The sequence below is a fragment of the Bufo gargarizans genome, chromosome 9 (genome assembly GCF_014858855.1).
Source record: "Bufo gargarizans isolate SCDJY-AF-19 chromosome 9, ASM1485885v1, whole genome shotgun sequence".
NCBI classification, from domain to species: Eukaryota; Metazoa; Chordata; class Amphibia; order Anura; family Bufonidae; genus Bufo; species Bufo gargarizans.
The window spans coordinates 197,987,454-198,015,121 of record NC_058088.1 but is presented as its reverse complement, the minus strand read 5'-3'; the positions used below and the strand labels follow the sequence as shown (position 1 = coordinate 198,015,121).

Genomic DNA, 27,668 nt, shown 5'->3' with positions numbered 1-27,668 from the left:
CCCTGCAGTCTCAGGGTCACAGTGCTGCATTAACATGATGGCCCCTGCAGTCTCAGGGCCACAGTGCTGCATTAACATGGCAGCAGCTAAGCTTAGGGAAGCAGAGTCTTCCTGCGACTACGCGGAGCTCACACAGTAATGAAAGAGCGAGCAAGGCCCTGGAAGCACAATGTGCGCAGCGCGGCACGTCCACCTCCGGGATATGGAGCAGGACGTTCTAGAGACCGTATAGATCTGCTACAAAATGAAAATCGGTGTATGTACAGGCGCTCGACGCGGGAGGATTCCCAGCGGGCCCTGCAAACCACAAGCAGCATCCTCAGCAGCCGCCTGCGTGTATTGCCGCTTGTCGGCCCCCGAGGTACAAAACTCATCAGATTAATATTTTTTTAAAGCTCCTCTTACAAGCACCAGGGCTGGGGGGGGGGGGGGTCTCCAAACATAGGGGCTGCGCTGGCATCCAGTAGAGGCTGATTTTTGGGGTGCAGGTTGAGGGACTGTGTTCGGTCCGTCTGCACCGTTTTTCAGTGAAACGCGTCCTTGCATGAAGAATAGGAGTAAATAATAAATTAAAATCCAGGTCATTTGTCCTTTCAGGCGGAGTTCTCCCATTCGGAGCGCCCCTCCGACGACCCATTCAGGACTTTTTTCACTTTCTTGATGCCCTCTGTGGATCCTGTGGTCGTCACTCTGAAATAGCATGGAAAGGTTAGGGTTAAAGACCGAGCGAAAGTAAATAAAGCCGCCACGACTCGCTAATAGTCTGTTCTGTCAACTAGTCACAGTTTTCAAGATCTCTGCTTGCTGTCCATAAGAGCACTTGTGTCTAGCTGATAACCCATACAGACCCCATAAATCTCAAAATGTTCTACAGTGTTTAGGCCTTGAAGTGAACATTACGTCTGGAATTGTTTGCTGTCAGTGAATTGAAATATTCTTGTTTGCATCCTGAGGGCGGAAGCTTCTCACAGCAGAAGGTTTGTTACAACTGTACCCAAACAAATCTCTCTCCTGTCCTGGTTAGGGACCTTCATGTTTACTTCCAGATGCGGGAATCACCTCCTGACCGTATACGTCTCACAGCTGAGTGTTTGTTACAATGTATCGAGTCTAGAAAATCCACAGCAGCAGCACGGATGGCTCCTGTCCAAAGACTGGATACAGGTCAGGATGGGCATCAGCATGTAAACAAGAATGTTCCCAGTCACTGATAGCAAGCAGAGATCTTGGAGATGGTGATTAATTGACATGGGGAGTATATCTGGTGTTTGACCCCAGCACATGGCTGCAGGAAGGGGAGAAAACTATGCAGAACGTCACTTAAGCCTAAGAAGAAACTTGGGCGGCAGCCACTGTGTGTGTATATACAGCGGCTGCAGAAACCAGGCACGTATGACGCTTTGATGTTGGAAGAAACAGGACCGAGCTGCCTAAACTAGGACTTGTGACCGGGCGGACACTGAACAGACACCCGGACTGGGCCGGACTCTACCTGGGGGAAGGGGAAGGAGCCAACCCCCCGCCCTCCTCCTCTGCTGGAGGAGAGACTCGGGATCTCCTTCCATAGATGTGAGGACCTGAGGATGAAGGTCACATTATAAAAAAGACATGGTCCCAGACATCTCACCCACCAGCAATAGAGCGAGGTCTCACGGTCACCCACCAGCAATAGAGCGAGGTCTCACGGTCACCCACCACCAATGGAGCGAGGTCTCACGGTCACCCACCACCAATGGAGCGAGGTCTCACGGTCACCCACCACCAATGGAGCGAGGTCTCACGGTCACCCACCACCAATGGAGCGAGGTCTCACGGTCACCCATCACCAATAGAGCGAGGTCTCACGGTCACCCACCACCAATAGAGCGAGGTCTCACGGTCACCCACCACCAATAGAGCGAGGTCTCACGGTCACCCACCACCAATGGAGCGAGGTCTCACGGTCACCCACCACCAATGGAGCGAGGTCTCACGGTCACCCACCACCAATGGAGCGAGGTCTCACGGTCACCCACCACCAATGGAGCGAGGTCTCACGGTCACCCACCACCAATGGAGCGAGGTCTCACGGTCACCCACCACCAATGGAGCGAGGTCTCACGGTCACCCACCACCAATGGAGCGAGGTCTCACGGTCACCCACCACCAATGGAGCGAGGTCTCACGGTCACCCACCCCAATGGAGCGAGGTCTCACGGTCACCCACCCCCAATGGAGCGAGGTCTCACGGTCACCCACCACCAATGGAGCGAGGTCTCACGGTCACCCACCACCAATGGAGCGAGGTCTCACGGTCACCCACCACCAATGGAGCGAGGTCTCACGGTCACCCACCACCAATGGAGCGAGGTCTCACGGTCACCCACCACCAATGGAGCGAGGTCTCACGGTCACCCACCACCAATGGAGCGAGGTCTCACAGTCACCCACCAGCAATGTAGCGAGGTCTCACAGTCACCCACCAGCAATGGAGCGAGGTCTCACAGTCACCCACCAGCAATGGAGTGAGGTCTCACAGTCACCCACCAGCAATGGAGCGAGGTCTCACGGTCACCCACCACCAATGGAGCGAGGTCTCACGGTCACCCACCACCAATGGAGTGAGGTCTCACGGTCACCCATCACCAATGGAGTGAGGTCTCACGGTCACCCACCACCAATGGAGTGAGGTCTCACGGTCACCCACCAGCAATGGAGCGAGGTCTCACGGTCACCCATCACCAATGGAGCGAGGTCTCACGGTCACCCACCACCAATGTAGTGAGGTCTCTGGGTCTTCGGGAGGCTGCAGACCAATCAGTCTATGGAATCATGCTGAAATGGTGCGAAATGGCTGAAAGGCTTCAGGACCAACGTGACAACTTAAAGGGATTTTCCGGATTTTAATACTGATGGTTTGTCCTCAGGATAGATCAGTACGTAATTGTGGGGTCTGACACCTGGGACCCCCTCTCCCCAATCAGCTGTTTGCGGCCTCCTCGCAGCTTACCAAGCGCCGTACACTATATAGAGGCCGTACTTGGTATTGCAGCTCAGTCCCATTCACTGGAGCACTGTGGCCTCTTCACACTGATGATTGGTCGGACCCCCACTGATATGATACTGATGACCTACCCTTAGGATAGGCCAATAACATCAAAAACTCTGACAACTCGTTTAAAACGTACATGTCATTTACATGGCTTCGGAATGTGCGTTACTGCGCCCCTTTCATCTGCGTGGGCGCTCCCTGTACAGAACTGCTGAACAGGACAGCTCTCAGGGTTGCGCGCAGGCCGGAGAGTAGTCCCATTGACTTTACAAAGCAGGTAGGTGGCCGTACTAATGCAGCTCCCGATATCCCGCTATGCGGTCAACCCTGTGCAAGCACCGCCACTTTCGACAGAACCGCGGCGACGTCTGTAAGGGGAGATACAGAGATCTATAACTTTAGGGAAAACTACTGAGAATCGTTGAGGTGGGAGGGCCCCTTTATATAATATGTCCTGAGATAAGTGGCACAAGGGGCCTGGCAGCTTCTTATCCCCCTGCCGCAGTAATCTGGTCTAATGACTGTGGTCATTCAGTCCTGATAGGCTGTAACTCGTTTTCATGATCTCTGTTTGCGATCAGTGAATAAAAACAGTCTGGGGAGAGGCAGAATGCCTGTCCTCACCGGCTCCAGCACTCCCAGTATCCCCCAGTAACACCCCGGGCTCCGACACTGGTGTCTTCTACTCACACGGCCTCCATTTCCAGGTCGTCCATGTCCTCGTCCTGGGGAAGCTGCAGGTATGGGTTGTCACACGCCGGCCGGAATTTGTACCCGGTCAACACGAAGAAGACGAAGGTGGCCAATTCATTGAGAAGCTGCAGGAAAATCAGGGCATTATTTATGGGTCTCAAATCTTTACCATTTCTGCTTGCTGTCACTGAATGTGACCACAGAAGCTAAGAGAATTTGTTACAGTTGTGTCCAGCCCACACCATCCTCTGTCAGCTAAACACAGTAGAAGCGCAAATCTCAACTGTGCGGATGGTTTGTTACAATGTAACAGCGCACTTGTTACAAAATGTATCAGTCTGGAGGACTGGATACAACTGTAACAAACTCTCAGCTGTGAAAAAAGAATTGGATAAGAACGGGTATTCATCATCTGCATGTGCACAAACATATTTCTATTTTCGCACAGGTAGCAGAGATGTTGTAAACGGTAAGGAATTGCACTGCATTACACATGAGTGAAGAGGCCTTGGAGAACACCGCAGGCAACGCGCTGGGGGGCACCTACCTGGTACATCCACTTCCACTGGAATGGGACTGCTAACTTGATGACTAAGGCAATGATCCGGGTGAAGTATATGAAGCAGACGACCTGCGGCAAAAGAGGAGAAATTGGGAGATATGAGCGGTATCCTCGCCATCTGCAGGGCAGGCCCATCCCGTAGAGCAGCGCTCCGGCCCCCCACCCTGGCCGCGCTGCCATCTCTGAGAGGCACATGTCAGCCTGCGGATCTGGGATTAATCTCCCTGAGAGGAATTTATGACATCCACTTAATAGATTGCTCCCTGAGCTGCATCTCAAGGACCCACCGCCATCTCACAGATAGATGAAAGTAATGCAATTACTGCAGGAGCCAACTATCCATCCCCACTGCCATCCTCATCATGGGGGGGGCAAGAGCGTCAATGTCACTGCTGGGAGCGGGCGGAAAACGGGCGAGACCTCTAAAGGTAGAGACTAACGAGGGAGGTTTATCAAAAATCTGTAGAACAGGGATGAAAATTACTGCAGTATTATAGTAGTTATATTCTTGTACATAGGAGCAGTATTATAGTAGTTATATTCTTGTACATAGGAGCAGTATTATAGTAGTTATATTCTTGTACATAGGGGGCAGTATTATAGTAGTTATATTCTTGTACATAGGAGCAGTATTATAATAGTTATATTCCTGTACATAGGAGGCAGTATTATAGTAGTTATATTCTTGTATATAGGGGCAGTATTATAGTAGTTATATTCTTGTATATAGGAGCAGTATTATAGTAGTTATATTCTTGTACATAGGAGCAGTATTATAGTAGTTATATTCTTGTACATAGGAGCAGTATTATAGTAGTTATATTCTTGTACATAGGAGCAGTATTATAGTAGTTATATTCTTGTACATAGGAGCAGTATTATAGTAGTTTATATTCTTGTACATAGGAGCAGTATTATAGTAGTTTATATTCTTGTACATGGGAGCAGTATTATAGTAGTTATATTCTTGTACATAGGAGGCAGTATTATAGTAGTTATATTCTTGTACATAGGAGCAGTATTATAGTAGTTATATTCTTGTACATAGGAGCAGTATTATAGTAGTTATATTCCTGTACATAGGAGGCAGTATTATAGTAGTTATATTCTTGTACATAGGAGCAGTATTATAGTAGTTATATTCCTGTACATAGGAGGCAGTATTATAGTAGTTATATTCTTGTACATGGGAGCAGTATTATGTAGTTATATTCTTGTACATAGGAGGCAGTATTATAGTAGTTATATTCTTGTACATAGGAGCAGTATTATAGTAGTTATATTCTTGTACATAGGAGCAGTATTATAGTAGTTATATTCCTGTACATAGGAGCAGTATTATAGTAGTTATATTCCTGTACATAGGAGCAGTATTATAGTAGTTATATTCTTGTACATAGGAGCAGTATTATAGTAGTCCTATTCTTGTACATAGGAGCAGTATTATAGTAGTCCTATTCTTGTACATAGGAGCAGTATTATAGTAGTTATATTCTTATACATAGGAGGCAGTATTATAGCAGTTATATTCTTATACATAGGAGGCAGTATTATAGCAGTTATATTCTTGTACATAGGAGCAGTATTATAGTAGTTATATTCTTATACATAGGCAGTATTATAGCAGTTATATTCTTGTACATAGGAGGCGGTATTATAGTAGTTATATTCTTGTACATAGGAGGCAGTATTATAGTAGTTATATTCTTGTTCATAGGAGCAGTATTATAGTAGTTATATTCTTGTACAGAGGAGCAGTATTATAGTAGTTATATTCTTGTACAGAGGAGGCAGTATTATAGCAGTTATATTCTTGTACATAGGAGCAGTATTATAGTAGTTATATTTTTGTACATAGGAGGCAGTATTATAGTAGCTATATTCTTGTACATAGGAGCAGTATTATAGTAGTTATATTCCTGTACATAGGAACAGTATTATAGTAGTTATATTCTTGTACATAGGAGCAGTATTATAGTAGTTATATTCTTGTACATAGGAGCAGTATTATAATAGTTATATTCCTGTACATAGGAGGCAGTATTATAGCAGTTATATTCTTGTACATAGGAGCAGTATTATAGTAGTTATATTCTTGTACATAGGAGGCAGTATTATATTAGTTATATAATTGCACCATCTTCTCGTTCCTGTCTTACTCACCATTACATAGTAGTGTCTGAAAAGCTTCAGTTTCGCCAAGTTGATAGCAGCTGACAAAAAGAAGAGACATGACAAGTGATGAGGAGGGTAATGTCAGACTCGTCCTCACAATCTGCTGGATGCAAATAATTACAGGCTTTTCCAGGCTGTGCACGTGACGTGGCAGGGCCATGAATGCCTGGATCACGCCGCTGTAGTTACTATTTGGTGGCACTGAGTAACCCTCCAAGAGGCGGCTATTGAATGTGGTACTAAAAATTTCAGCGAGACAGAAATTATGCGTCTTGTATGTCTAATAATCACCATGATCAAACATGGAGGCTGCTTACAGTCTGATGTCCAGCATGTCAAGAAATGGTAAAAAATACGGTAAATAAAATACAGACACATTAATACACAGGTTCAAATATCAGAGCTACTTAAAGAGGAATTCCACCTTAAATTATCTCCCGACCATCCAGCTCCATATAAGGTGGAGTTCTCCTTTAACCAGTGCGTCCATGATCAGATCCCAGAAGTAACGTGAACTCTCCAGAGGGCCGATTAGTGCACTGATGAGATCCATACTTGTCACATTCTGCTTCGCTAATTGAACAACTCAAAGCTGCCAAAAAATCCTTTAAGAAAACAGCGAGCTGAGGAGGGGCAGCTGGGAGATCTCCGGACTCGGTGGGGCCATGTGGAGATTGTCTCATGTTAATGTCCTGGTGCTTCAAGGCTCTCGTTCAGAGTATTGCACTTCAGAGCAGAAGTAACAGCCGACGACAAATGATTTATTGTGCGGGCATCGAGCTGAGCTCCAGTATACCAGGTAGTCCTAGTGCCTGATCCCTATGCAAACCAGCCCCCCATAACCATACAGACCACAGTGCCCCCAAAGAGGCAGCCATGTTATCCATCACAGCCCCCCATAACCATACAGACCACAGTGCCCCCTAAGTGTCCGCTATTGTTATCCATCACAGCCCCCCATAACCATACAGACCACAGTGCCCCCAGAGTCCGCCATGTTATCCATCACAGCCCCCCATAACCACAGACCACAGTGCCCCCAGAGTCCGCCATGTTATCCATCACAGCCCCCATAACCATACAGACCACAATGCCCCCAGAGTCCGCCATGTTATCCATCACAGCCCCCCATAACCAGACCACAGTGTCCCCTAAGTGTCCGCCATGTTATCCATCACAGCCCCCCATACCCATACAGACCACAGTGCCCCCAAAGAGTCCACCATGTTATTCATCACAGCTCCCATAACCATACAGACCACAGTGCCCCTAAAGTGTCCTCTACGTTACCCATCACAGCCCCCCATAACCATACAGTCCACATTGCCCCCAAAGAATCCGCCATGTTATCCATCACAGCCCCCCCAGAGTCCGCCATGTTATCTATCATAGCCCCCCATAACCATACAGACCACAGTGCCCCAGAGCCAGACTTGTTACCCATAAAAGCTCCTCATAATCATGCCACCCACAGCACCCTCATACCAACCAGCCACTGTATCCCCCATAACAGTTCCAACCACTGTACAATCATTACAGCCCCCCGTAACCACACAGACCACAGTGCCCCATAACAGCGCCAACCACAATACCACCATCACAACCAGCCACATTGCCCCTCGGAACTCCCAAAAGTACAGATCAATCTAGGCAATCCAAAATAAGGGGTCAGTCAAAACGTTCGGGGTTCGTCTATATGCAGGAGCACGGTATAAAAGACACTAGCGGGTGCGTTATATCCACTTGTTATTATGGAAGGAAGGGAAACCAGGAGGTCTGTAAATGTGGCCCCTCACTAAATCCAGGGCCCGTTCACATCAAATCCACTAAACACATTTCGCCTCCAATTTTTGTCATTTAAAAAGGTCCTGTAACCGCGTTCACATGTTCCAGAAAAAAAATAAAGTGACCGCGCCATGGAAAGAAATCCTCCATGAGAACGAGCACATTCATTTTTCTTGCCCCTCTAATCCTTGTGCAGCGGATTTTAGAAGGCGATGTGTGAACACACCCATAACGTGGACAGAACGTGGCCCTGTATTGTGGAGGGACCGATGCGACAATCCAACAAACGCTTACCGAAGGAATTGCCTAAAATGTAATTGCCTGATATTGTACCTCCTGCGGCGGACGCTCGTTCTGCACTCGCGCAAGGTCCACGTCTCCTGCACTAGACCCTTATGGATAGGAAATCTGCATTTACTGAGTGCTGGTATAGATGACGGCATGACTGTATGGATCATCACACCTATCATTCCTCCAGCACAGCCGACAGCACACACCCAGCATCCTTCCTAATTAACCCTCGCTCTTGGAAGAAACCTCGTGGAACGACGCGCTGCCAGATGACAGTAAATAAAATGCAGCAGCCGCTGCCGAAGGGTCCGCGCCAATGGAAGTAATGGAGGTTGTGTTTACGTGTGTAAACATGTGGTGTCCCGGGGTCACCGCGTCAGGCGGGGGAACAGCAAGCAGCCCTTATATAGACAGGTCAGGGAGAGGTATGTGGCGGCACAGATCTGCTACCTAAACCAAGATTATTAATTACATCCCGAGACCAGGCAGGCTATATGTAGTGATGGCGCACACGGTCGGCCATCTTCAAGGACGGTCACATGACACGTTTCACAGTCAACATCTAAAACCACTGAGAAATTTGGCAATTGCTACATTTCAAGGCGATTTTCATTAAATCCCTGTAGAATGAAAAGTTGGACTTGCTTGCTGTCAGTGAATAGGAGCATGCTTCTTTACATAAAAACCTGGAGTAGTGCAAATACTTCTCTTCTTTGCTACAATTGTATCCGCCCCAGAGAAGCCCCTGTGGCCTCTGGACTGATACACTGTAACAAACTATCAGGACAGGAGTGCGATGTAGGCAGCCGATCTGCTGAATTCACAGAGGAATGTGAAGAATGGATACAATTGTAACAAACCCTCTGCTGCGAGAAGTATCAGGTCGGCAGGGAAATCAAGAAAAACGGTGAGGGACTGAAGCAAAGGATATTACCGTATTTTATATTGATGTAACGGGTTCTCCGCTTCACATAGTGAAAAAGTGTTAAAGGGGCCCCCTGCAATCAACTGAAGGCAAGTGTTCAAGTCTCCTACAGCGCCTCCACTGGAGTCCTTAAGTATTACACGGTTCTCACTGAAATCTATGGGAGAGGAGTGGTCGTCCAGAGAGGTTTTAGTCGCTGCTCTCCGCTCTGGTTAATAGGCGACCCTCCTGAAGATGGGCCCCTGTAACGCAGACGACCCCTTAAGGTTATTCTGAGCCAGGTAATAAAAGCCCCTTTAACAGGACAGCATGGGAACGATGAACTGAAGAGCTGCAGTCCCCCATTCCCTGATACAGTGAAGCCTCATCTCCCAGCATGCCCTGACAGCCGATGACATGCTGAGAGTTGTAGTTATCTACGATGCTGCGCTATAGCCTCCACCGCCTTCCGGCCATTATTCCAGAAGCCACAATGCACTAACGCGCCATTACCATCCAATCACCCTTGTGGGAGTAAACATGTCTGACTTCAGCCCCGGGAGACGTCTTCATATCTACTCCAATCTGCACTCCCAGCCGCCCCCAGCACAATTACCGGGGGTGTCATTAATGGCCACAAAGACCATTAAATCAGCGTCAGCGGTCGATAGCTGGCTGCCAGCATAGAAAGGGTGGAGCGGGCACTGCAGGATGACGGCAAGTGTCTGCAGGGGAGAGAAAGGGTTACGCTGGCTCCAGCAAGCGCTCCCAGCAGAGACCTACAGGATGGATGCATTTTCCCAGCGACGCCTCACAAAAAAACAATGGCGGCAATTTATATTCATGGTGTAGAGCTGTAGAAGGTGCACAGCTGCTAACGGCTCCCTGTAGGTGAGGCGTCGGTACAAACCTCCCTGCAAGCAAGAACCGTCATAAATCATTTCACAGCCAAGACAGTGGACGGTGGAGCTGCTGGGACTACAGGGCGGTAGAAGGGGGCACCGTATGCTCAGCCTGCGCACGGTGGCGCACACTTCTGTACCCAGCAACCTACAAGTAATCTTATTAAAAATATCCTACCGTTTGGTGTACACGGCTGCTATGCAGATTCAAGCGTTGCCATGGTTACACGGCGGCGGATTTTCAACCTAAATTAGTTGCTTTGTTTTTCAATTTAGAGACGTCTTAAGTCTGAACAATAAAATCAATTGTTGCAAAAGTCTTTATACCCTTTAAAATGAATCACTATTTCAAATTTAAAAGGCAATGAAGACATGCAGATTAGGGTGCTCTGTTCCCAAGGAGAGATCGTACCCCCCAAACGACAAGAGAACAAGAGTCACATACAACGGAGGAGCTGGCGATGGGCTGTGGGGGAGGGGGGCACGAGAATCGTCTGCGGACCAGAAGTGTGGGAATAGGACATCTGAGGGTCGGTGCAATCTGCACGGGTTTGCACTATGCTGCAATATCTAAGTCTGATGACCTACAAGAATGACAATGCCTTGGGGTAAAAGCAAAGGACACTTAGGGGCAGTGACCCTTGGATACCTGTGCCCGCCACATCACTTCCATCTACCAAACTCTGCAAGGTAGAGGTGCCAACGTGTTTGCATTCTCCAGACACAGATCCCGTGCCGATGACGCACTCTTGGAGTGCAGAATACACAGTGTTATACACAAGCTGCAGCCATGGAAGACAAACAATCCCCGGCTCAATCTCCATACATCTGGCCCCTGTGACTCGCCTGCACATCGCCACCTGGTGGAGAAGAACTGATTTACATCAGCAATGCAGCAGCACAAGGTGGTGCCTGCTGGCCAGAGGCTGCGGCAATGACCCGGCTTCTTACAAGGAGCCCATAGCATAAGGCCATCAGCAGAGGATGCACTAAGGTCAGCACATAAGAGACTTACCTTTCCCATCTGTTGCAGACGCTTCCTGGAGATGACGGATGGACCTGGTTGGAAAGAGAGAAAGCAACAGTAAGCAGAGGAGAAGTGTAATAGGACAGAAAGGACAAATCACTAACTGTAGCCGGCCTGCGGTCCCACTAACCAGAGCTGTGAAACTACAACTCCCAGGATGCAACATGCTTGGCTGTTCTTCTAACTCCTATAGAAGTGAACAGAGCATTCTGGGAGTTGTAGTTTCAGCGGAGGCTGCTGATCCCTGGTATAGGATATATAGGACGGCAATTGAAGCCTACACCTCCTAGAGCAGCTGCAGCCTATGTGCACACGCCTCAAAGCGCCATGTAAACAACATGCACAAGGACTTTCCTTTTTAAAGTCCTAAAGATCCACAAACAGCGACCACACAATGCTGTTCCAGGAGCCTTTCAGGCAGTAGAGCACACGTTCTATTACACGTAGCTCTGTGGAGACCCCGCGGTCCACATTGACTTTGGCAGTCACAGCCACCTATACGGGGCTGATCTTTCGGTCAGTGACAACTGCACAAGGTTCAATGCACATCCCAGCCCCGGAGACTGTCCGATGGATTACCATATAACCGGAAACAAGATGGCGCCACAGCACAGGAGGTCGACGAGGAACAGGATCTCCTTCCACAGGCTGGAATCGGTCCTGCCTTCCTCTGTGGACTCGATGATGATGTAAGCCACGTTGGCCAGAACCTAAAGAAAAGCGAGACATTAAACCTCAGGTTCCTGACCCACAAATCACTCAGGAGAAGACATACAATACACGGCTCCTCGAGAGTCCACATAAACTGAGGAAGCGCCCCGGCATCAGTCGCGTTAAAATCCACATTTAATAAAAAACCATTAACATTTTGTAAGACCGACACCGGAGAACTAATTCCTCAATTTATAGGGACCGGCCTGGCGACTCCTCATCCTCCTTCATGCACTTGAAGGAACCCCCTGTGTGCAGAATATCGCACCACCCTGAAACTTCTAATGCTGCTGCTCCGTTATAAGCTCTGGATCCAACCCTGCTGCTCCGTTATAAGCTCTGGATCTAACGCTGCTGCTCCGTTATAAGCTCTGGATCTAACGCTGCTGCTCCGTTATAAGCTCTGGATCTAACCCTGCTGCTCCGTTATAAGCTCTGGATCTAACCCTGCTGCTCCGTTATAAGCTCTGGATCTAACCCTGCTGCTCCGTTATAAGCTCTGGATCTAACGCTGCTGCTCCGTTATAAGCTCTGGATCTAACCCTGCTGCTCCGTTATAAGCTCTGGATCTAACCCTGCTGCTCCGTTATAAGCTCTGGATCTAACGCTGCTGCTCCGTTATAAGCTATGGATCTAACGCTGCTGCTCCGTTATAAGCTATGGATCTAACGCTGCTGCTCCGTTATAAGCTCTGGATCTAACGCTGCTGCTCCGTTATAAGCTATGGATATAACGCTGCTGCTCCGTTATAAGCTCTGGATCTAACGCTGCTGCTCCGTTATAAGCTCTGGATCTAACCCTGCTGCTCCGTTATAAGCTCTGGATCTAACCCTGCTGCTCCGTTATAAGCTCTGGATCTAACCCTGCTGCTCCGTTATAAGCTCTGGATCTAACCCTGCTGCTCCGTTATAAGCTCTGGATCTAACGCTGCTGCTCCGTTATAAGCTCTGGATCTAACCCTGCTGCTCCGTTATAAGCTCTGGATCTAACCCTGCTGCTCCGTTATAAGCTCTGGATCTAACCCTGCTGCTCCGTTATAAGCTCTGGATCTAACGCTGCTGCTCCGTTATAAGCTATGGATCTAACGCTGCTGCTCCGTTATAAGCTATGGATCTAACGCTGCTGCTCCGTTATAAGCTCTGGATCTAATGCTGCTGCTCCGTTATAAGCTATGGATCTAACGCTGCTGCTCCGTTATAAGCTATGGATCTAACGCTGCTGCTCCGTTATAAGCTCTGGATCTAACGCTGCTAATCCGTTATAAGCTCTGGATCTAACGCTGCTGCTCCGTTATAAGCTCTGGATCTAACGCTGCTGCTCCGTTATAAGCTCTGGATCTAACGCTGCTGCTCCGTTATAAGCTCTGGATCTAACGCTGCTGCTCCGTTATAAGCTCTGGATCTAACGCTGCTGCTCCGTTATAAGCTCTGGATCTAACGCTGCTGCTCCGTTATAAGCTCTGGATCTAACGCTGCTGCTCCGTTATAAGCTCTGGATCTAACGCTGCTGCTCCGTTATAAGCTCTGGATCTAACGCTGCTGCTGCTCCGTTATAAGCTATGGATATAACGCTGCTGCTGCTCCGTTATAAGCTATGGATCTAACCCTGCTGCTCCGTTATAAGCTCTGGATCTAACCCTGCTGCTCCGTTATAAGCTCTGGATCTAACGCTGCTGCTCCGTTATAAGCTCTGGATCTAACGCTGCTTCTCCGTTATAAGCTCTGGATCTAACGCTGCTGCTGCTCCGTTATAAGCTCTGGATCTAACGCTGCTGCTGCTCCGTTATAAGCTCTGGATCTAACGCTGCTGCTCCGTTATAAGCTCTGGATCTAACGCTGCTGCTCCGTTATAAGCTCTGGATCTAACGCTGCTGCTCCGTTATAAGCTATGGATCTAACGCTGCTGCTCCGTTATAAGCTATGGATCTAACGCTGCTGCTCCGTTATAAGCTCTGGATCTAACGCTGCTGCTCCGTTCTAAGCTCCGGATCTAACGCTGCTGCTGCTCCGTTCTAAGCTCCGGATCTAACGCTGCTGCTGCTCCGTTCTAAGCTCCGGATCTAACGCTGCTGCTGCTCCGTTATAAGCTCCGGATCTAACGCTGCTGCTGCTCCGTTATAAGCTCTGGATCTAACGCTGCTGCTCCGTTATAAGCTCTGGATCTAACGCTGCTGCTCCGTTATAAGCTCTGGATCTAACGCTGCTGCTCCGTTATAAGCTATGGATATAACGCTGCTGCTCCGTTATAAGCTCTGGATCTAACGCTGCTGCTCCGTTATAAGCTATGGATCTAACGCTGCTGCTCCGTTATAAGCTATGGATATAACGCTGCTGCTCCGTTATAAGCAATAGATATAATGCTGCTGATTTATGCTGGACGTTTGTATTAGAGAGACTTGGATACCGTATTGCAGTCTGCATCAGTCCGCACATCATACCGTGCAAATAAACGGACCAGGCTGGAGTTTTTCCTGCAGACTCCGCTCAGCACGCACGTTATACCGCACTAAAGACATCCGCCATAAGACTGCATTACCGCCGTCACTGGCCAAGGATCAATACAGCACAAAGGTAACATGCGATATCGCCCTCACCTGCAGCGGGATCACAATCATGAAGATCTTCTTATCCTTATCCGAGAGGATGTGCTTGACAAAGGCCCAGCCCGTTCCGATGAGAGCGATGGTAATGAACAGCAGCGCACCTTTCAACCTGTAACGATCCCGCGGTTAGTGCTGCAACCAGCATGAACGGCTTGGACCAGATATTCTGCATTACAGTAAAGAGGCTCCGGATTCTAAGCGGCTGATGCCTTGAGGATGACGATTATTGACCAATCATCCTAAACTATCACAGCGTAAGGTACATTCACACTGAGCAGATCCTGCTGCAAACATGGCTCCCATCACAGGTACACAGACATTTGCACAACCTGCCGCGTGTGAATATACTCTACTCTTCGTCTCAGCTGTTAGGGGATACATCTGCCCAAAGTCAGAAGAATGGTGACTGCAGCTCTGGGTGTGACTGGAGAATAATGTAACTCAGAAGCAGTAAAGCAAAGTGTTCATAAGGCTACAAGCACACGACCGTATGTGTTTTGGGGTCCACAAATTGTGGAGTCGCAAAAAAAAACAAAAAAAAAACTGAACAGACATGGAAACAAACGTTTGTGTGCATTTTTTGCGGGATGATCAGTAGTTTTTATTGATATTTTAAAGAGTGTAGGACTGTTTGATCACGTTATTCAAAAAAAATTTATGAAGCGATGAAAAAACAGTGAATCGGCCATTTTGCTTTTTGTTCTGTTATGCCGTATGGGATAAATATTTTTAGATTTTAATAGCTCAGGCATTTTGAGACGCAGCGATGCCCATGGACTATGTTTTTTATTGTTCATTTATTTTTATCTTAAAGCCTATGTACACCTTTGGTGGCAATTTTGTTTTATTATAGCATTGTGCTCATTTGGGGGTGAAAACGATTTTTTCAATTGGTCTTTATTAAAAATGATGCGCCCTTATCCCTGCACAGCCTTCAGTTTATCTACTAGCAGGATCTGTATCTTCTTTCTGCTCCGTCAGGCAGGGAGCTGACGGACTCCTTATCCCGGGTCTCTGAACTTATAAACACTTATTATAGATCAGTTCTCATCTTACTGATAAGGCTACATTCACACGACCGCATGAACGATTCTGCATCCGTTCCGCAATTTCAATGGGGCCGCAAAAGGTGCGGACAGCACACAGTGTATTGTCCACATCCGTAGTTCTGCGTCCCTCCCCAAAAAATAAAGCATGTTCTATTCGGCGACATGTGCGGTCCACACATGGGCCGGTATCCGTGTTTTGTGGATCTGCAAAACACCGCGGTTGTGTAAATGTAGCCTAAGACTGCGGCTTAAATAAGTGTCTATGACCGCTTAGTAATTTAGAGATCAGGGTTATTAGATGACCTGCAGAAAGTGAAAGTACCAGTCACACAGCTAGAAAACTGTTAACCCTTCGTGACAGAACGGCTCAATATTTGTAATAAAGATAAACTGAAAAAAAGAAAATAAAAATTTGCCCAAAATGAGTAAAGTGCAATCATAAAAAAATTAAATAAAAGTCGCTGAAGGTGTACATAGCCTTTAATTCTGGGGATTTTAATTTCTATATTTTTTTACTTTTTCTTTAGCCCCAAGGAGGCTGCTTTTGGCCGACACTGTAGTTCAATAGAACTACAAGCGAAGCTCCATTTGCTGTTATCCCATAGAGCCCTGCCACCTGCAGGCTTCCATATGAACTACAGCTCTGATACGCCGTGTGTATATAGCACTGGGACGGAAGGGGTTAAATATCATTCACCTTGTCTGCATTTGACCTCCCACATACAGTACAGACCAAAAGTTTGGACACAGCTTCTCATTCAAAGAGTTTTCTTTATTTTCATGACTATGACAATTGTAGATTCACACTGAAGGCATCAAAACTATGAATTATCACATGTGGAATTATATACATAACAAAAAAGTGTGAAACATCTGAAAATGTGTCATATTCTAGGTTCTTCACAGTAGCCACCTTTTGCTTTGATTACTGCTTTGCACACTCTTGGCATTCTCTTGATGAGCTTCCAGAGGTAGTCACCTGAAATGATCTTCACTTCACAGGTGTGCCCTGTCAGGTCTAATAAGTGGGATTTCTTGCCTTATAAATGGGGTTGGGACCATCAGTTGCGTTGTGGAGAAGTCAGGTGGATACACAGCTGATAGTCCTACTGAATAGACTGTTAGAATTTGTATTATGGCAAGAAAAAAGCGGCTAAGTAAAGAAAAACGAGTGGCGATCATTACTTTAAGAAATGAAGTTCAGTCAGTCCGAAAAATTGGGAAAACTTTGAAAGTGTCCCCAAGTGCAGTCACAAAAACCATCAAGCGCTACAAAGAAACTGGCTGACATGCGGACCGCCCCAGGAAAGGAAGACCAAGCGTCACCTCTGCTGCGGAGGATAAGTTCATCCGAGTAACCAGCCTCAGAAATCGCAGGTTAACAGCAGCTCAGATTAGAGACCAGGTCAATGCCACCCAGAGTCCTAGCAGCAGACACATCTCTAGAACAACTGCTAAGAGGAGACTGTGTGAATCAGGCCTTCATGGTAGAATATCTGCTAGGAAACCACTGCTAAGGACAGGCAACAAGCAGAAGAGACTTGTTTGGGCTAAAGAACAAGGAATGGACATTAGACCAGTGGAAATCTGTGCTTTGATCTGATGAGTCCAAATTTGAGATCTTTGGTTCCAACCACCGTGTCTTTGTGCGACGCAGAAAAGGTGACCGGATGGACTCTACATGCCTGGTTCCCACCGTGAAGCATGGAGGAGGAGGTGTGATGGTGTGGGGGGGCTTTGCTGGTGACACTGTTGGGGATTTATTCAAAATTGAAGGCATACTGACCCAGCATGGCTACCACAGCATCTTGCAGCGGCATGCTATTCCATCTGGTTTGCGTTTAGTTGGACCATCATTTATTTTTCCACAGGACAATGACCCCAAACACCTCCAGGCTGTGTAAGGGCTATTTGACCATGAAGGAGAGTGATGGGGTGCTGCGCCAGATGACCTGGCCTCCACAGTCACCGGACCTGAACCCAATGGAGATGGTTTGGGGTGAGCTGGACGCAGCGTGAAGGCAAAAGGGCCAACAAGTGCTAAGCATCTCTAGGAACTCCTTCAAGACTGTTGGAAGACCATTTCAGGTGACTACCTCTGGAAGCTCAGCAAGAGAATGCCAAGAGTGTGCAAAGCAGTAATCAAAGCAAAAGGTGGCTACTGTGAAGAACCTAGAATAGGACATATTTTCAGTTGTTTCACACTTTTTTGTTATGTATATAATTCCACATGTGATAATTCATAGTTTTGATGCCTTCAGTGCGAATCTACAATTGTCAGTCATGAAAATAAAGAAAACTCTGAATGAGAAGAAGGTGCGTCCAGACTTTTGGTCTGTACTGTATATTGAGAAAACCGGACAGTGACAAATTGTCCGAAATGCCAACAGCAGAAACCAGACCTAAACCATAGTTTGTGGTCATGCCCTAAACCTGTGATGGCTAATCTCCGTCACTCCAGCTGTGGTGAAACTACAACTCCCAGCATTGTTCCATTCATTTCTATGGAGTTCTGAGAGGAAGACCTGAAACTTTCCCAGATCTTGGTTCAGATTAAGAGAACCCTGCATTTGGAGTGGTTGACTCTTCTCCAACACACAGGGAGATTATTCATGTGTAGGGATGAGAAAACTTGTGTTTTTCAAAGTTTTGTTTCGGCGTTCGGATATTTGCGCAAATCGATTAAGGATTTCGTTATCCAGGCATTCCATCATAATAGAAGTCAATGGGCAGCAGAACGGATCCGCTATGTTGGCCATTGACTACTATTACGACGGAACGTCTCTTAAAGGCTTCCCTGGTGCATTCCGTAATAACGGAATCGCACAAATACCCTAACGCCGAACCCGAAAAACACAAGTTTGCTCATCCCTTTTCATGTGTCATTGTTTGTCACAGAATGAGATTTATATGGAACCACTGCGATGGACCTCATGGTACTTAAAGGCGGATCTTAAAGGCTATGGACACCTTTGGGGGCAATTTTTTTTATTGCATTTTACTCATTTTGGGCTAAAAATCACTTTTTCAAATTGGTCTTTATTAAAACTATTCAGCTGTTCTGTCACAAAGGGTTAACTGTCTAGATGTGTGACTGGTGCTTTCACTTTTTCTTTGTGCCGGCCATCTAATAAACTTTGGGGTCATTTATTAAGGACGCTGGTCTTAATAAAGCCCCATAGCTGGTGGAGGATCCGCCGGAGTTGTGAAGAGGCGCCGGCCTCTCCGGTGCGCCGCAATCTGCACCTGAAACACCAAGCATAGCCACTATACGATGTACAGCGATGAGCATAGTGAGCTGCAAGATGGCCGGGGTGCTCACAGCTGCCTTCTCAAACAGCTGAATGGCGGGGGTCTCAGGTGTCAGAACCCCACCGATCAGATACTGATGACCTCAATATCTGATCCCGGGGGTCCGACACCCAGTTCCCATGCCGATCAGCTGTTTGAGAAGGCACTGAGCACCGCAGCCTTATCTCAGCCATGTGGCCAAGGAGCAAGTGAATGAGGCCGAGTGCGATTCCAAGCATGGCCACTATACAATGGATGGCGCTATGCCTGGTGAGCACACAGAAGGTCGCAGCGCTCACAGGAGATCCGGTGCCTTCTCAACACAGCTAACTGGCGGGAGGCCCGGGTATCGGACCCCCAGCGATCAGATACTGATGACCTATCCATAGGATAGGTAATCGGTAAAAAAAAAAAAAATCCCAGAAATCCCTTAACTTAAGAACCGAGCTATAATTAGTGTTTATAAGGTCAAAAGGTAGGGAATGATCAGCTGAGCGGCCCGAGGGGAACAGTAAAACACAGAGCCTGCTAGAGAATCTCAAGGCTGTACAGAGAAAAGGGCTCAAAATATTTAATAAAAACCAATTGAAAAGATAATTTTTAGTTCACAATGAGTACATTGCAATAATAATAACAAATTGCCCTCAGAGGGTGTACATAGCCTTTAACCCCTTCTACACTGGGTCAGTTTTCTCTCTCCTGCCCAGGCCATTTTTTTTGTAACTCTGTGTGACTTTATGTGGTAATAACTTTGGAACGCTTTTACTTATGCAAGCCATTCTGAGACTGTACTTAAAGGGGTATTCCCATCTTAGACAATGGGGGCATATCGCTAGGATATGCCCCCATTGTCTGATAGGTGCGGGTCGCACCGCTGGGACCCGCACCTACAAGGAGAATGGAGCCGGGAAGAGTTGTGGCTGGAGGACCCCGGGTTTCCCATGGTCCGTCCACCACCAGGCGCAGCTCCCCGCCTCTCCCATTGAAGTGAATGGGAGAGCATCGTGCATGCGCGGCCACTGCTCCCATTCATTTCTATGGGGCCGACGGAAATAGCCGAACCAGCGCTCGGCTATTTTCAGAGGCTCCATAGAAATGAATGAAGGGCGGCTGCGCATGCGCGGTGCGCCCTCCTCAACTTTCTCTGCTCTGTTCTCCTTGTAGGTGCGGGTCCCAGAGGTGGGATCTGCACCTATCAGACAGTGGGGGCATATCCTAGCGATATGCCCCCATTGTCTAAGATAGACGGTCGTAATTTGAGTCAATATATTTCACCTTTATTTATGAATAAAATCAGAAGCTATGGGGACTGGGTATTGCGGATGTGCTAGCGGCCATCTAGCAGCCCATGTCCTCCGCTCTGTACACAAAATCCCGGTGACAGGTTCCCTTTAAGGAACAGTTCAGTTCTAAAGTCACTTTGTGGGGCTAACATAGTAGAAACCACCCATAAATGACCCCATTTTAGTAACTACACCTCAAGGTATTCAAAACTGATTTTACAAACTTTGTTAACCCTTTAGGTGTTCTACAAGAATTAAAGGAAAATGGAGATGAAATTAAAAATTTTTACTTTTTTTGGCAGATTTTCCATTTTAATCCATTTTTTTCCTGTAACACAGCAAGGGTTAACAACCAAACAAATCTCAAATATCTATTACCCTGATTCTGCAGTTTACAGAAACCCTACACACATGTGGTGGTAAACCGCTGTACGGGCACACGGCAGGGCGCAGAAGGAAAGGAGCGCCATATGATTTTTGGAAAGCAGATTTCACTGGACTGGTCTTTAGACACCATGGCCCATTTCAGGCTTTCCTGATGCACCCTACAGTAGAAACTCCCAAAATGTGACCCCATTTTAGAAACTACGGGATATGGTGACAGTTTTATTGATACTATTGTAGGGTATATATGAGTTTTGAGGTAGCCAAAAAAATTGCTGTTCTGGCAGTTTTTAGTTTTTGTTTTTTTACAATGTTCATCTGACAGGTTAGATTATGTGTTGTTTTTATAGAGCAGGTTGTTACGGACGCGACGATATCAAAATGTCTACTTTTTGTTTTTTTACTTGGAAAAAAAAAAATAAAATATATATATATATATATATATATATATATATATATATATATATATATATATATATATATATATATCTTTTTATTAAAAACCCTTTTATCTTTTTTTTTGTCCCACTCTGGGACTTTAACTTTTGGGGGTCTGATCCCCTGTACAAGGCATTACAATACATCCTGTATTATACTGCAATGCCTGTTCATGTATTACACTGTGTGCCTGGATCTCCCTGGCTTCCGTAGAAGGCAGGTCCCGATGCCTCTGCAAGGTATCGTCTGTCTTCTCACCCATCGGGTCACCGTCATCGCAGCGCGGAGACCCGATGGAAACACCTTCTATGCCGGGGTCAGTGATGATTTTAAAGGATTAGATGTAGGTTTTTAGGGACCACTTTGGGGTATATATAGTGAAGTAAATAACTTTTATTATTTAATTTTTAGGGGGTAAGGAAAAAATAAAGCAATTTTAAATATTTTGTGGAATGTATTTATGGCGTCCACTGCGTGGTAAAAATAACATAACTTTTTTATGTGGTCACCACAGTGATGATAACGCCAGATTTCTATATATTTTATTATTTTTTCTTTCCTCCTGCAACCTGTCTCCCCCCTAACTGCCCCTTCCCCCTCCTCCAGACTGAAGGGGGGGGGGGCTGCTTTACATGCTCATATCTCTGGTTTGGTAGCAGCTAGAGATATCTGCTGGCTTTCCAAGCTTTCAAACAATACCAGAATGACAGCAATATATTCACTATATGGGAAGATATCACTGTTAGAAACAGGGATCCAATGAATGCAGCTGAAAGTGAAAGGTTTTACCTCGATTATTCCCGACTCGATTTCTAACAGTGATATCTCCTCTGTTGCTTGGAGTAATGCTGCCATGCCAGCTATTAAACAAGACCACTCCCATGCTTCTAGCTGCTACCATTCAGGACATATAAGCAGCCCCCCCCACCCCCTCCACTTCTGCCTGAGCTCCGGCAGAACAGTTAGCTTAAGGACACATTGAGAGGACAATGAACTTTAGGCGATATCTGGGGTAGTGTCAGTAGCTATTTGGTTTTATTAGGCTAGTGTCACACTGTCGTTACAGCCTTCTGGCATAGCATGCCGGGAATCAGCCAAAGAAAATCCGGCATTTGTCCAGCCAATTCTTGGCAGATTTGCCGGATTATGGCTGGATCTCCACCGGACCCTATTATAGTTAATGGGGCCAGGCAGCATTCCGGCAGCGTCCAGCAATGCCAAATCCAGCGGGCAGTTCCTGGCAAGAACTGCCTGCCGCATCTGTAAACGCTAGTATGAAACTAGCCTTATTTCTAGTGAAATGTTTCTCGAGAAACTATAGCAGTATTCTGTGCAGCCCAGCTGTCTCTCCAGACTAAGGCAGCATTCACACTGTGTACTGAAGAGTTTGTTTGCGACATGCATGCGGACAGCTACCAGCATACACCTAAAAGGCATCCATAGGCACAAAGCGTATTCCGACTTTCTAGAATCTGCTGCACGATTCCATAAAGGCAAAAATGCATACTGTGTCTTGTATGTTACGGGTGACGGAGGCGACTATACACTACGGGGGACGATGTGACGATACAGCATCTGTTGGAGGTGTATGTTGGGAAACCCTTCTGGTGTACACCTCCGACAGATACTGCAAAGCGCATCTTGCTGAGTGTCAGTGGTCACACTTACAGATGAGTGATGTAATACACCACGGCCCAGCCCTCGATCGGATAACCCTGAGTCGCAATGTAGTGATAATCGATCTAGAGAGAAAAAAAAATAATTAAAAATTAAAGGGGTTGTCCAGGATTTGAAAAACATAGCTCCATTCTAGCAAATCCAGCGCCACATCTGTCCACGTGCGTCACTGCAGCTCAGTCCCATTCTTGTCGACAGCACTGGGCTGTAACACCAGATACAAGCTGTGGACAGGTGTGGCGCTGTTTTTGGAAGAAAGCAGCCATGTTTTCCTAATTCTGGGCAGATCTTTTAACGACTAATCAGCGTCAGATAAATCTCAGTCTCTGGAGCAGCGGAGCACGAGACACCTACCGTGTGGAACACCAAAGAGAGGGATTTGGTGAAGGGCAGCGCAGCCATCAACCAGTGGATCTTGAAGACGTCACTACTAGAATAGAAAGGGCAGCAATCATTAACTCTTCACACACTGGAGCCATACATAAGGAGACAAGCAACGCTGGGCGCAGACAGTAGATTCATGTCGTTGGGTCCAGATGCAGGACCAAATCAGCCATACGGTCCGGTCCAATATGCACGTATCTTGTTACCCCGGGATCGCACATAGCAGCAGTAATATTATGGGCAGCCTTGTGATGTCCCAGAGCTGGGAAATAAGCCTTGTGGCCTTACGCTGCAGCAGATTCCTGGAGGCATCATTCCCTATGAACGGACAGACGGCAAGCGACATAGAAGCCTAAAGAAATCCAACGCAAAGGAGCAGCCATTTCCGCACCTGCGCTTCCGGAGGATGTGAACCCAGATGAGCCCGGCAATGAAGAAGAACAGAGCCATAGAGATGTAGAGCTTAGGCAGCGGGATCTCGTCTGCAGACAGGAAGCTGTCAGGATTTCTCTCTGTGATGTGGATCTGTAAGATAGAGAACAGAAGAGAAGTGAATCCTAAGCGAGACCCGCCGGGACAATCCTAAGTGGAAGGGCCACACTCACCTCCAGGCTGAAGGGGTTCTGCTGCCGGTTCCCACTGATGCAGCTGTGGAAGTACAGGCTGTACTGTCCCTCCATCTCCGGCTTAGTCACATTAAACGAGAACTGAGGAGACGGAATAACACAATATAAACCGTACAACCCGCTGGAGGCACCAATAATGACCAGAGGCTGACCAGCCGCCACGTGGTGCTGATAATTATAACTGTAGAGGATATTACAGACTCATCATTTACCTGAAACGAGGCCACCCCGTCCTGCACCCGCATGGGAAAACACTGCAAGTGAGAGAAAACAACGTCAGTGATAAACCCCACATCCCATCCTTCTTTCATGCACTCACGGACGTCCCGATGAACTACTTAAACTGGTTTTATAGGACTGGACGTCAGTATCGGAGCACAGGACCATATGTAGGGCTGTGCCTGCATCTCTGTTCCATGGGAAGAGGCTGCAGTACCAGGCAGAGCCACAACCTCCTGGGTGGTGCTGTGCCTTCCTCATTCTGATCAGCAGGTGCTGAATTCCCATTAAACAATCTTGGAAAACCCCTTTAAGACATATATTAACGTAACCTGCTAGATTATAATAAGGGGACATTCACACGCTGGGTTTTACATCGGAATTTTGGCAAGGACAAAGAAAAAAAATAGAATAATAATATAAACCGCCCTTTCTGCCTCCCTCACTTCAATGGGAGGCAGCGCTGAGGATCGCATGAGCGGCGCAGTGAGGTCATGGCTTCCTCGACGTGGTCATGGCTTTAAAGGGGTTATCCCATCTGAGACAATGGGGGCATATTGCTAGGATATACCCCATTGTCTGATAGGTGCGGGTCCCACCTCAGTGAGCACGGAGCGGGAAAGGTTGTGGTCCGGTCACCGCCAAGCTCTCTCCCTGTAGTAGTGAATGGGAGCACACTGCGCTTGCGCAGTCACCGCTCCTATTCATTTGCATCAGCGCTCGGCTATCTTCAGCGGCACCATAGAAATGAATGGAGGGTGGCTGCGCATGCGCAGTGAGCCCCCCACAATTTCCAGGGCTCTGTTCTCAATGTAGGTGTGGGTCCCAGAGGTGGGACCCGCACCTATCAGACAATGGGGGCATATCCTAGCGATATGCCCCATTGTCCGAGATGGGAAAACCCCTTAAGCTGCCGCTCCATGATCCTCAGGGCTGCCCCCCAGAAAGGACATGGCTACCGGTCGGTTTTCAGTGAAATTTCAGCCATGTGAACATCTCCTTAGGGTGAGACACTTCCATTGGAAAATAAACATTTGGTCGCTGACCGATCAGGTTTTACAAGCAGAGGTTCAATCACGCGTCTCGACACCGTGAAGGAAGGGGGGAGGGGCTCCCAGTGACTGAGTGTCAGGTAGAACAGAGTAAAGGGGACCTCCAGTGACAGCCCATGAGGACCAAACACTGACAGACGTGCACCACGGGGTTACAGAGAAGGCGCCGTACCGTCATTGCAGTGGGTTCAGATCACCATGCACATCAATCTCTACGTCCAGCCTGCCATCACTGGTGCGTTATATATGCAGACACTGATGTATTTGTCAAATTTAACCCACACAAGGGCTCCACGATATCAGCCCACACACAGCAGCTACTACTCCACCTGTCACCGGAATGGCTCAGTAGTGCAGCCTCAGTCCTGCTGCCCGGCACTGGCTCCCCACTCCTTCTCCAGGCCTGCAATGCTCCGCTGGGCTCCCTTTATGTCAGCATCTGGTCTGTGGCCAGTCACTGGCCATGGCGGAGACCAGATCCCCTTGTGTCACGTGACCATTGTTGAAAACATAAGGGGAGCTTGTCACCGCCGGTCAACTGGATGTTGACATCGAGGGAGACCAGGGGGCACTGCGGGCCGGAAGGAGAAGGAGGGGGGGGGGGGGGGGAATTGGTGTCGGGAAGCAGGTAAGTAAGGTTCCCTTTACAGGTCTGGCCAAAGAGGCAGGGTTCGCCTCCCCCCTGCCCCCCATTCTTGCACAACCCCTTTAAGCCCGATTTATGACGAGTTGCCAGCCTTGTCATATATTAGGCGCATCCACCGGTAAAACACTGGTCTTTGATAAAAAATAAAAAAACCTTAGGGTCCACCTTGGTTTCTGCCGCCTTAGGGTCCACCTTGGTTTCTGCCGCCTTAGGGTCCACCTTGGTTTCTGCCGCCTTAGGGTCCACCTTGGTTTCTGCCGCCTTAGGGTCCACCTTGGTTTCTGCCGCCTTAGGGTCCACCTTGGTTTCTGCCGCCTTAGGGTCCACCTTGGTTTCTGCCGCCTTAGGGTCCACCTTGGTTTCTGCCGCCTTAGGGTCCACCTTGGTTTCTGCCGCCTTAGGGTCCACCTTGGTTTCTGCCGCCTTAGGGTCCACCTTGGTTTCTGCCGCCTTAGGGTCCACCTTGGTTTCTGCCGCCTTAGGGTCCACCTTGGTTTCTGCCGCCTTAGGGTCCACCTTGGTTTCTGCCGCCTTCTTGTCCACCTTAGTTTTTGTCGTGGGACCTTTCATCCCTGGATTATCTGAAGTATATACCAGTTCCAATCAGTATAGATACCAATCATTGCTTTTTGCAGATGCTCTTGTAATAAGCGGCGCTCTGCTGCACTGCCTTGCAGTCTTCACTGCCATCCACTGGCTGCTGGGATGCATTGTGTGAGATGTGCAGGACACCATAGTGCGGTACAGTAAATCACTACATCTCCAACAATGCAGCACGGCAGAGCTGGTCTCATGCACCCCCTGCAGCCTGAGAGCTGATAGTGAGGCGTCAGAGTCCTGCTCCAGCCCTGGATTTACCTGCGTCTCGGCGCCTTCTCTTTGCTGCTGACTGCTTGCTGTTCTCTGGTTTATTCTGAGAACTCGGGGTGTCAGATGCTTTGTCGCCCTCCTTAGGAGTGGTGAAGACGATGTGAGGTAGGAGGTTGTCATCAGCGGTGCTCAGACAAACCCTGTAAGAGGAAGAAGAGCAGGAATAGGGGAAGTAACAGAGATGAAGACATTTATATCAGAAATGTAGGACTGCAAAGAAAAAAAAACACAAGCAGTTCACCTGCTAGCTGAGAAGTTGAGTTGCAGGAGGGCGGCATCCTTGGGGCGACTGTCCATGTTCTTCAGGATACAGTCATGGAGTTCTCGGTCCTAGCGAAGAAAGGGCACATAATGAGGAAGAGGTTGCCTACAATAAGTAACATGGCTAAGTTGGAGTAAGTGATCAGAGCTGAAATTTAAAGCATGGAGGAGAGACAGAACCGAGCCTCTAATGAGCCCAGAAGGGGACTTGAGGCGCCGCTACGGCACCTACTGTGTGTAATGTGCTGCCAGTTATAAAGAGACCTAATGATGTAGTGAGGCAGCAGGGACCAGGAGGAAGGGGCATTTCTAGGGGTGTCCCAGTGTTATGCAAATGAACCCCCACCCCCAAGACGCTCACCAGATACGTGGAGAATCCATCATTTTTGGTCCGGTCCAAGCTGAAGCCAAACTGCAGGAGAAGAGGAGACAACAATGAGAAAACACAAGAACGGCAGAGGGACGTCCCCAAAATCAGGAACCAATACAGGGGGTGATCGCCCCAGAGCCCAGAATGGAGACCGGGCCCATGAGGGCAGAGTGATATTCAGGACTCCAGAGAGGCCGGGTGGCAGCCCCTGAGCAGCGGCCGTATGGGTTGTCACCGAGGGTGGTGCCCGATACTGTAATAACCCGCAAAGGACGCCCACACTTACCAGCCAGTTGCCCACTTCTGGGAGGTTGCTGTACCCCTTTATGGAGAGGCCGGAGACATTCACCGTCATGTAACCGTTAGTGAAGAAGCCGAAGGTGTTCAGACGAACCTTCTGTCGCTGGTCATCCTGAATGAGGGCGAGAAACACAG

General features: G+C 47.8%; 1 protein-coding gene across 3 annotated transcripts; it reads right to left on the bottom strand.

Annotated features, from left to right (window-relative positions):
* On the bottom strand, positions 1 to 27,653 carry LOC122946080 (protein GPR107-like). Of its 3 annotated transcripts, none has more exons than XM_044305408.1 (17): positions 27,520 to 27,653; positions 27,225 to 27,275; positions 26,844 to 26,932; positions 26,591 to 26,742; positions 25,898 to 26,313; positions 24,028 to 24,069; positions 23,795 to 23,896; positions 23,581 to 23,714; positions 23,160 to 23,235; positions 22,797 to 22,870; positions 14,675 to 14,792; positions 11,950 to 12,080; positions 11,359 to 11,402; positions 6,450 to 6,499; positions 4,272 to 4,355; positions 3,722 to 3,849; positions 1 to 690 (listed from the first exon to the last, which is right to left on the bottom strand). In XM_044305408.1, exons 1-17 carry the CDS (start codon positions 27,586 to 27,588, stop codon positions 594 to 596), a joined length of 1,857 nt encoding a protein of 618 aa, XP_044161343.1. In that variant the 5' UTR covers positions 27,589 to 27,653; the 3' UTR covers positions 1 to 593. The 3 variants fall into 3 exon arrangements, with proteins under 3 accessions (XP_044161343.1, XP_044161344.1, XP_044161345.1); XM_044305409.1 differs by having other exon boundaries at positions 23,160 to 23,232; XM_044305410.1 differs by having other exon boundaries at positions 26,249 to 26,313.
* Positions 27,654 to 27,668: the final 15 nt, after the last annotated feature.

What these genes read in the sequence shown, in the direction of transcription:
- LOC122946080 (XM_044305408.1), bottom strand. Translation starts at nt 27,588, where the DNA reads ATGACGGTGAATGTCTCCGGCCTCTCCATAAAGGGGTACAGCAACCTC. An exon ending in ATGGATTCTCCACGTATCTG is followed by an intron (nt 26,933 to 27,224) that starts GTGAGCGTCTTG and finishes TTTCTTCGCTAG; the next exon opens with GACCGAGAACTCCATGACTG. An exon ending in GACCTGGAAATGGAGGCCGT is followed by an intron (nt 691 to 3,721) that starts GTGAGTAGAAGA and finishes ATGCTATTTCAG; the next exon opens with AGTGACGACCACAGGATCCA.